Genomic DNA, 10431 nt, shown 5'->3' on the forward strand with positions numbered 1-10431 from the left:
TCTACATAAGACTGTTAAATTGATTGTTGTTTTATATCAAACAACTTTTATAATGCTTATTTTTATTGCTATAATATTTTATAAATTTTAAGCTATATGACAAAAAATATATTGTAGGTATTGAAGGGGGGGTCTATGGGAGGAGCAGTGGTACAAAAGGGAAACAAGAATGTGATTCAATTCTATTTAATTAAAATGTATTTTTAAATGTTAAAAAAAGAAAAGCGCTCATTAACATATTTTTCAAACATTTTATTTGTAACTTAATAATTAATATGTACAAATAATACAAAAAAATAAAATATTGACTAGGTTTATCTATACAAAACTTCACTAATAACTTAGTTATGTTTTTAAACCTTCAGTGAACCTATGGAGTTGAGACAGGTGATGCATGTTTAGCCAGATTACTCCTAATGGATATGCATGTAAACGTTCTCTGTTATAAACTTCTATTTCAACTTAAAAAAAAATATTGATTCTACTGTTTCCCCTCCCTTCCCTTTCCAGTTCTCAGTTACATCATGCTTGAGAGATTTTTTTAATCCTGACCATTGTCCTTCCCCTACCCCCTGCCCCTCTAATGAAGTTCTCTTTTAATCTGAAGGTTCTCTTTCCTTGATGGTGACACAGTTCATAGTTTTAGAAATTCATTCCTAGATATTTCCTGTATAATTTTTGTAGGAACCAAAATTCTAGAAAGGAGGGGACAGCAGTGAAGTAAGCTCCACCCCTTACACAGATAAATTTCACACACATGAAACAAAACCCATGAAAAATAGAACAAAAGTTCTCCATGAATGGATGTCTTTTCAACATGGAAACTAAGGTTATTGAATGTAACATATTAAGCCTATTTTCATAAGCTCAGGTAACCTTAAGTCTCAGACTAGTCAGATTTTTAAGGTTTTTTTTTTTTTTTTTTTTTTTTTTTTTTTTTTTTTTTTTTTTTAGTGTACCTTGTGAAACATCATAAACTTGATTTGTAAACTTAATTCTCAGTTTTTACTTTAAAGTCCAGAATTGTTTGATTACTCATTTGATGTAGTTAATATTTTCCACACTTTAAGTTATCCTAGAATTTAAATATATTTCCCCATTATAGTTTCGTCACTGAGGCAGTTTGAGAGTTTATCTTCTGGAAGGGGTGGAGTAAGCAGGGGTACAAAGAGTGGTAGTCAGAGAATCCTCCTGTACTGGACACCTTAGCTAAGCCCATTTGCTAGTAACAGTGTACAAACTCTAAGATCAGACACTCATGTGTTCTGAATTTAAGTTTTATTGTAAGCTTTAAAGGTAAACAAGATAAAAAGTTACCCATCCTTTTTCTACTTGATTAGTTTTGAGTGCTTTGCATGTAACTAAGGTTCTATTTCTTAGGCATTGGAAAGCTAACGGGAGCAGAGGCACTGAGGGTTATGTCTGTTCCATGCTCCTTAATCTAAGGTGCTTCTCACCCAGTGATGTGAGAAGAATGCTCATTTGAAAGGAATCTACAGATTAACTGAGAGGTTTAAAGACTTGTTTTAAAAGTTCTGTTATTTTGAGCTGGAGATATGGCTCAGCCTTTAGAGGCAAGGCTCACAAAATAAAAGTGCTGGTATCTGTGTTGATTCTATGGTTTCTTCATACTATTAATTGCTTTTTCCTCTGCAGAAAGGCATACATCCTAAAGATGTCTTCCAGTAATGAGCACGTGTTAGTTCCAATGTCACAGAGGAACAACAATAGCCTTCCTGGGATGAACTCCAGAGTCCCGAGGACACCCGCAGAAGGAGATGTGCTGAGTTTTCATCATATCACCTATCGAGTGAAAGTGAAGAGTGGGTTTCTAGTCCGGAAAACAGTTGAGAAAGAAATACTATCAGATATCAAGTAAGTGTATGGACTCTTTAAAAGATCGTTTTATTTATCTACAGTGACCTTTACAGATCTCAACCATTGCTGTAGACACTTCAGTTTGAATCTTTGTACATATGTATATAGACACATCCTTTCATTTCTTTTGTCTAAACTAGGACATTGGTTACTTGATCGCTTGTTAGGCATATACGAAACTTGCAAAGGAACTGTTAGAACTTAAAAAATAGTCTTTTATTTTTGAGAACTTGAACATTTTAGTATATCATTTTGTTAAGACTGTTAAATCTTTTAGAGGTGGAGGTCTGAGTGCAGTTTTGGTGTGTCGATTATAAAGATGTAATTGCAACCTCAGATTTAGTTTCCCAGTCTTTGAAGTTGAAGACCCGCTAATACACTTCCTAATATGTGTGTAATTTTTTCTATTATATTCTTGTAGAAATGAGGTAAAAATGCAGTATAATTTGAAAGTCCTTTGGTTTTTCAAACACACCTGTTTTAATAGATGGCTTATTTGTGGTAAGCAGATTGTAGTCTTTAAGGATTTGCTTAGTACTTTCCCTCCATTATAAAGACATGTAAAGGGACTTGGGATATGGCCCAGTTTGTAGAGCTTGCTTAGCATACACAAAGCTCTGAATTCAGTTCCTAGAATCACATAAAACCATGTGCTAGCAACTTTGTAATCCCAGCACTTGGGAGAAAGAGGCGGGAGGATCAGAAGCTCAGGGCCATCCTGTGCTATGTGAGACTTTGTCTCCAAAAAAAACAAAACAAAACAAAGCCAAAAAACCACCAACAACAAAAACAGAGGTAGAAAATATTAACATGTAAGACAACTCTCATTTCACTGAATTGAAGCCCAAAGTGATGAGGATTTTGGATTCAAACAAGTGTAGCCAGTTCTGTTTCAAAAGTACTTAGTGATGTGTGATATTTGTTCTTTCATCAGGGGATGAATTTATTATCAGAGTATGGTGGTAAAATAGGAACTAGAGTGGATAATGACTGGATATGTCTGGAGAACCTGTCACCACTGGCCTCTTGGCTGCCATTAAGCTTTTCTTACTTACCTGGTTTCTAGAGGATTGAGTTTACACTTGAGCGATAAATGAATTTGGCTTTGTTCAGACAGCCTATCCTCTTTTCTGTCTCCTAGGCTGGAGAGCAATTATAAGAGTTATTTGACCCAATGTAACTACAGGCCTATGAGGAATCATATACTTACATTTTCTTGATATTTTATATGGAACTATTATTTTCTCCCTGTTAATACCAACTTACTTCCTCCAGAAAGCAGGGAGAAATATGGGAGAGAATTTTTGGATGTAGATAGAAAAAAAAAAATGATGGGGTTCTGAGACTGGGTTGGCCTGAGGCCAGGAGCATTGCCGAATTATAGCTACCCATGGGACCAGACCTGCTGACACGCTTCTCTTTTCCTTCTTATGGTAGATAATCCTAACTAAGAAGAAAAGGAGATCTGCTAAGTGCAAAGCTGTTATCTTTTGTATATGCTTAGATAATATTGACCTATGAAAAACTGATAATCCTTTTTGAAGCTTAATAATCTAGCAGTTAGGGTATAGTTTAGTGCTAGGTGGGTTGTCAGTCCTATCCAAGGCTGTGGGTTTGGTCCCCAGTACCACACTCACACGCACAGACACACAGTCCATCCATCACTTCACATTTGTATTGAAAGATAAAATGTGTCCTTGTGATTCCGTCCCGCATGTCTGTTCTGTGGAATAGCAGGCAGTTGTTTTCTGTCCAGCTTCTCCCACACTGAAGTGCACACCTCCACCTCATGGGGGACTCGATGGACATGGACACGAGCTCTCTTAGGCCTTAGAACAAAAGGCTGACAAAGACTTTTAAAGACAATGTCTGTAAAACCAACAGTTTTCCTTGGGAGCTTTGAAATTATTCCACCTGTGGTCTTAAGGTTGAAGTGTGGGTCAGGGCCTATGCACATTGTTGGACAGCACCTAGTAACTGTAGGGAAAAGAAGATGAAGATGAGGAGGATGTGAAACTGTTAGGTATGTCTGGAAATGGATCTGCTCCTGGAGGTGGTAACAAGCTTCTATAGAAAAAAGTAAAACTTGAGGAGGATGATGAGGATGATGAGGATGATGAAGATGATGAAGATGATAATTTTGATGAAGAGAGAACTGAAGAGGTTTCCAGAGAAGAAATCTGTATGAGACACCCCAGCCAAAAATGCACAAAAAAATCAAACCAAAAATGGAAAAGACTTAAAACCATCAACACCAAGATCAAAGGGTCAAGAGTCCTTCAAAAAACAGGTAAAATCTCCTAAAACACCAAAAGGACTTAGTTCTGAAGAAGACATCAAGACAAAACTGCAAGCACGTATAGAGAGAAAAAGGTTGTTCTCTTCCCAGAGTGGAAGCCAAGTTCATTAATTATGAAGAATTGTTTCCGGATGACTGGCCAGGAGGCTATTCAAGATCTCTGGCAGTGCAGGAAGTCTCTTTAAGAAAATGGTTTAAACAGTTTGAAACATTCTGTCATACTTCATTTCTGTAATAGTTGATATTTGACTGTCCTTTTTATAATGCAAAGTGAGAACTTTCCCTACTGTGTCTGATAAATGCTGTCTAGGTTCAGTTGCCAAGAATGTGTTGTCTAAAATGCTTGTTTAGTTTTCAAGGATGGAACTCCACCCTTTACTTGGTTTTAAGTATGTATGGAATGTTAAGATAGGACATAGTCATAGTGGTAGTCAGATGTGGAAATGGTAGGGAGACAAAAATACACATGTGAAGTAAACTCAGTATTTTAATAAAAGTAAATAGGGGCTGATGAGATGGCTCAGCGTTTAAGAGCACTGACTGCTCTTCCAAAGGTCGTGAGCTCAAATCCCAGCAACCACATGGTGGCTCACAAACATCTGTAATGAGATCTGACGCCCTCTTCTGGTGTATCTGAAGACAGCTACATTGTACTTACATATAACAATAAATAAATCTTTAAAAAAATATTTTTAAAAAAGTAAATAAAGGAAGATAAAGGTGATATTATTTGAATAAGGACTGTTTGGATAGATTTACAGTGCATACTGTGAGCTGGTACCCTGCACGGGTGTATGTGTGTCATGTGTGTACTAGCTCGAGGATTTAACCTAGAGCTTTGTGCATGCTTGACAGGCGTTCTCTCACTAAACTATGCTGCCAGTCCCTTGTGATTCTTTTCAAGCCAGTAAAGGAAATGGCTCAATCCGTTGACTATATATCTTGTGCTCCATGCTCCACAGCCCCACACTCCACTGTAAGCATGGTAGAATGGCATGCGTACTAGCAAAGGAGGAGTGGTCTTAGTGTCCCCTAGAGTAATAAAGTAAATTAAAGGGACAGCTAGGATTAGTACTCATGCTCACGACATCTAGTTTGGGCTCCCAGACCTGAAATGGTCATGACTTTTTCCTGTCTGCTGGCTTCAACTAAGTAGAGTCTCTGTGGTGCAGGAAGGACTGCTTTCCATCACTTTATCTTTTTATTTGTTTAACAATAGCATCACCACTCAAAATGGTGACTATATTCTAAAAATCCTGATGAGAATCAATTTTTCATTGAATCCTTGTTTCTTCTTTTCCTGTGCAAGAAGAAAACCAGAAAAAAATCTGTTCGTGAGCGTGCCAAAGGTCTTCCTCCCTGTTTTATGATCTTTCTCTTACACTTTCTTGTCTCCATACTCAACACTCAACATGTGAGTTTTCCTTTCCCAGTGCTGCAGATGTCTGGAAGAAGTCGCTATCCCAGTCCATGTGTGTCTGTCATATATCCCAGGACATGTAGGGGTTGGGAGGGGAATTTGTTTTACTCTTGGGGAGATTGTTAAGCAACTTATTTGAAATAACTCCAGAATTAAACTTGTAGGAACATGACACTCCACCCAGTTTCCCTGATAGCACATCTCTGACTTTGCTGTCCTCATTGTCTCCCTTCTGCCCACTGTTATTGGTGGTTTGGGGGGGGGGGAGGTCCTTGTAAAATTAGGCTATCTATTTGACACTCTCTTACTCCCAAATCCTCCAGTGCAAGTGGTCTAGAAAGAGGTCCTTCTCATGGAGTCACTTAGTTGACCAGAACAGGGTCATGACAAAGGCAGTTGCGCGTCTGAAGATCTCTCACAGTTGACTGACTGCCACATCCTGTGGTTTTATTCTTCTCCAACCTGATGTTTCTCTGTTTCATCCAACATGTTGTTTCTTCTACTTGTGATATTAAAATTGATTACCTGGTAATGTCATTGTGTGTTAAGCTATACCAGAATGTTACAAATTTGTCTCTTTGTACCTGATTGGTACTATGTGGAAGAATCTCCTGACATTCTTCCAGAAACCTATTCCTCATGAAACAAAAAATTGTGAGTTGCAGACTCTGAGATGACTCGTGTCTGGATCCAGCGACCACAGTGAGAGCTGCCAAAGGCTTCTTTTCTATAAACATCTTCTCACAGTTTGCATTTCACTTGGGAAAAGCTGTGTCATCTCTTCTTTTACTTACTGCTGTGAATGAGAAATGTCCCCCATAGGCTCTTAAATCTGAACACTTAGTCTCTGTGCCATAGTTCTTACTGGAGGGTTAATCACACATATAAAGGCTGTAAAGCAATAAACAGAGTAGGAAATGGCTGGAGAGGAATGACAGAAGGGTGAAAGGTAGGGTGGAGTACTTAGGAAAAGTCACAGAGTGGAACCGAGGTCATCAGTAGATGCTTTCTATAAAGGTGGGTATCATAAATTTTCAGCTTTATCAGTCACACAGCAAGCAGTCTTGTAACCGAGTCCTGACATCATGGCATGAAAGCTGATAAAGCTCTGAAAACATAATTCCATTCATATCACACTATTGATGAAAACAGGAAATAGGTGACCAGGATCTGGGTACTTAAGAGTTTTTGTTGCTGTCACAGTGTACTTGGCTCTGCTTTCTTAATGAGAAGAGCTAGGTTATATGTATGTATGTATGTATGTAGGTATGTATGTAGGTATGTATGTAGGTATGTATGTATGTATATATATCCATATATAGACACATGTAGATATACACATACTTTTGTTTGAAAAAAACCTCTCATGTTCAGATGCATATCGATCTTGTTAGGTGGAATGATAGAAGTCCTGGGTAAAGCTCTGAAGGGGCAGTTAGTGGGTGTCTACTCTCATGCATACTGGAAGTATCCTACCTGTGCTTCTCTGTAGCTGTCTGTATATAGATAACACACAATTCCTCATTGATGTATCAATTATAATCTAATGCTCTACATTTGTTCTGAATTTGCCTGCTTTCTTTCCCGTCAGGCCATATTAAACTTGCCCATCATTCCCTTCCATCCCCCAGCCCTTCTATATTGGGGATTAATTCCAGGGCCATAAACATACAAGACAAATATTCTATACTAAGACTCATCTCCAGTCTTCATTATTCTTAATGATGAGCTCACTTTTCTTCCACCTGGAGGAGGAGGAGGAGTAATATTCTGTTCTTAGAGACTTGATATTTCACTTAAGAATTCAGAAACTGGTATACTCTCACCATGTTAATTTCTGCTGTGACAGACAGAGGATGAAGAAATAGAACTGAAGCAGCTTGCTGTGAATTGGAGGAATGGGTATCAGGATTGAGGATGTGTGTTTGTGTTTCTGAGTGTCTGTGTGTGGGGAAATGGCCCTCCTTCAGAACTGTCTATAAGCAAAATAAGACGGAAGTATCGGCTGTTTTCCATTACAATGCAATAAAAATGACAGGATCCTCCAATATTTCATTTCATGCATTCAGAAAAGTGAGCAAAGTCTCTGTGCCATAGTTCTTACTGGAGGGTTAATCACATATATAAAGGCTGTAAAGCAATAAACAGAGTAGGAAATGGCTGGAGAGGAATGAGAGAAGGGTGAAAGGTAGGGTGGAGTACTTAGGAAAAGTCACAGAGTGGAACCGAGGTCATCAGTAGATGCTTTCTATAAAGGCGGGTATCATAAATTTTCAGCTTTATTAGCCATACAGCAAGCAGTCTTGTAACCGAGTCCTGACATCATGGCATGAAAGCTGATAAAGCTCTGAAAACATAATTCCATTCATATCACACTGTTGATGAAAGCAGGAAATAGGTGACCAGTTATAGTGTGCTAATCCAGGAAGATCCAGACTTTATTTTTTCATTTGTTTATCTGCTTGTTTTCTTAGCTTATTCCATCTCCTAAGATGGAATGGATCAAGAGGGTCTCTGTTTCCATAACACACATCAAACAATGATGAGTAAGTAGAGTTGGAATTAACCACTGCCTCAGGTTAGAACTCCTGGAATCCGGCTCTATTGTTCTCCTTAATGGTAGAATTTAGTGTAAATATAAGCCAACCCCAGAGACCTATTAAACCATCCTAGCATGTCATCTCTGCTTAAATCACTCTGGATGTCTTAGTCTTTAGATAAGTAGGTATTTTTAAATACTGAAATAGTTTCATGGCAGTGATTCCTTACTGAATAAAGGTTCTGTTCATTTTAGAAGCAGATACTAGGTAGCTATTAGTACAGATAATACATCAAGAGGTATAAATATATGCACACTGAAACTTTACAATGGCATCTCTTTGTATGTTGGACAGTATGTGGGAATAAGATTTTTCTGTGTTACAACTTGATTGAAGCTTAGTGGCCTGTTATAAATTGTCTGGTATTTCACAGAGAGGTATATCAGTTAACAAGCAAAGCAAAAGGTACATTTCACTGTAATCCACACCAGCCCTCATATAATTGTGATACATCAGGCATCAGGCAATACATGGAGAGTTTCTCTTAGATTTAAGTGCAGGGAATAGATTCTGTGTTCTGTAGAATAATACGTCTTGACTTACTAAACAGTTCTAGGGGCTGAAGACAACAAAGTGTATTGATGGGACAACTCGGGCCTCTCTTCACCATTCCTGTGCAGCTGTAATGGGCTTGCCCTTAATTCTCCTTTCTCTCATTTATTTTCTTTAGCCATCCCACTTGTCACTGTTAGGATAAAATTCATACTTTCTTAGACATCATCACAGTCAGCATCGCTGTGATTGTTCTGTCTAATCAATCTAAAGATCCATTTAGTTGGTTGAAATGGATGGCTGTGTACTACACGTCTGTAAGTCGTTAAACGCTTTGCAGGGAAGGCAACCTCTCCACGACTGTTTCTCTCTCTAGTTAATAACACAATTTTTGTTGTTTCAAACTTAGTGTGTGTATGTGTGTGTGTGTGTGTGTGTGTGTGTGTGTGTTATGAGAAAAAGAGACAGACAGACAGACCAGGGCACACATACCTAGGTCAGAGGACAACTTTGGGAGTCACTTCTCTCCTAACACTATGGATTCTGGGGATCACACTGGTCTTGAGACTTGCATAGCAGTGTTTTACCAGCTGAGCTGTCTTGCCTACCTGGCAAGTTTTCCTTTAGGGTTAAGTACTAGTGATGCTTCTGTCCTAACACAGAAACTTGATTTAAGGTACTTGACTTTTTAATCTGATTATAGTTTAGTAATGAGAATGTTCCACTGATAATCTACACGTATTGATTGTAAGTGAAAACAGTTTAAAGACACTAATTATCAGCTTAACCAAAAACTGGTATGCTGTTTATATTAGTTCAAAGGAATGTAGATCTTCTGAGAATCTCCCTTCCTTGTTTTGGGAATCTGTTATTTTAAGAATCTTATATTAGAATCTTGCTGTTCCTGAGACTGAGCCCAGGGCCTCATGCATGCTAAGCATGGGTTGTACTATTGAATTGCATCCCGACTCAACATTAAGGAACCTGAAATTGGTTATGCCATTTCCAAAAGATTAAGTTGTTTCAAGAGCAAATTACAAAACAGTAATAAAAGAAAGGAATTAGGGAGGACAGAACTCTTTCTTGTGGGTACTTGTGGTTGAGATCCTTTAGGTTAGACATCTAGTATCAGCGATTCTTTGTTTAAGAGGCTATGTGGGTTTGCATTTCATCTTCCTTTATTAGTGTGCTCAGTGTAGGAAGCAAATTTAAAGAACTTCATGTAAAATGTAAGAATTAAAACAATATGGTTTTGTTTCTAGTGGGATCATGAAACCTGGCCTTAATGCTATTCTGGGACCCACAGGCGGAGGCAAGTCTTCGTGAGTATAACATACAAATAAATAAGCCTTTACTGTTCATTAAGGGTCACATTTACATAAGCAGATGTTAGCTCATTATTTGCAGTATGCATATGGTCTGGTCTTAGGAACTGTGGGTAATATGGGGATGAACTATCTCATGGTTTAGTGTCAAGGATCAGAATGACTTATTAGGTCAGCTCTAGTACATGATGAAGTGATTGGCATATAGTAGAATGCCATATCATAAAGGATGAAGTAATGCTCAAAAATGAAGGCATATAGAGAAGGTATAACTGAAGTCTTGAGTATTTGTTAAACAACAAGTTGCCTGGGTAGTGATCTTCAAGGTCAATTAACCATAGGGGTCATTTCAGCAGGTCTTAAGATTTAAGCCAAGGTTTTTGTTTGTTTGTTTGTTTGTTGTTTTTTTTTTTTTTT

At 38.0% G+C, this 10431-nt stretch overlaps 1 protein-coding gene and 1 pseudogene across 7 annotated transcripts in view; both read left to right on the forward strand.

Annotated features, from left to right (window-relative positions):
* Abcg2 (ATP binding cassette subfamily G member 2 (Junior blood group)) overlaps nucleotides 1-10431 on the forward strand; it is a 123233-nt gene that overhangs the window by 83441 nt on the left and 29361 nt on the right. For all 7 annotated transcript variants that reach the window (XM_031382031.1, XM_031382032.1, XM_031382034.1 and 4 more), the window contains 2 exons: nucleotides 1657-1875; nucleotides 9952-10011. In XM_031382031.1, the coding sequence (XP_031237891.1) occupies nucleotides 1676-1875; nucleotides 9952-10011 (260 nt within the window). In that variant the 5' untranslated portion in view covers nucleotides 1657-1675. The remainder of the gene's footprint in view (nucleotides 1-1656; nucleotides 1876-9951; nucleotides 10012-10431) is intronic.
* On the forward strand, nucleotides 2302-4362 carry LOC116098450 (annotated as a pseudogene).

Source organism: Mastomys coucha, unplaced genomic scaffold (genome assembly GCF_008632895.1).
Source record: "Mastomys coucha isolate ucsf_1 unplaced genomic scaffold, UCSF_Mcou_1 pScaffold20, whole genome shotgun sequence".
In the NCBI taxonomy this organism is placed as follows: domain Eukaryota; kingdom Metazoa; phylum Chordata; class Mammalia; order Rodentia; family Muridae; genus Mastomys; species Mastomys coucha.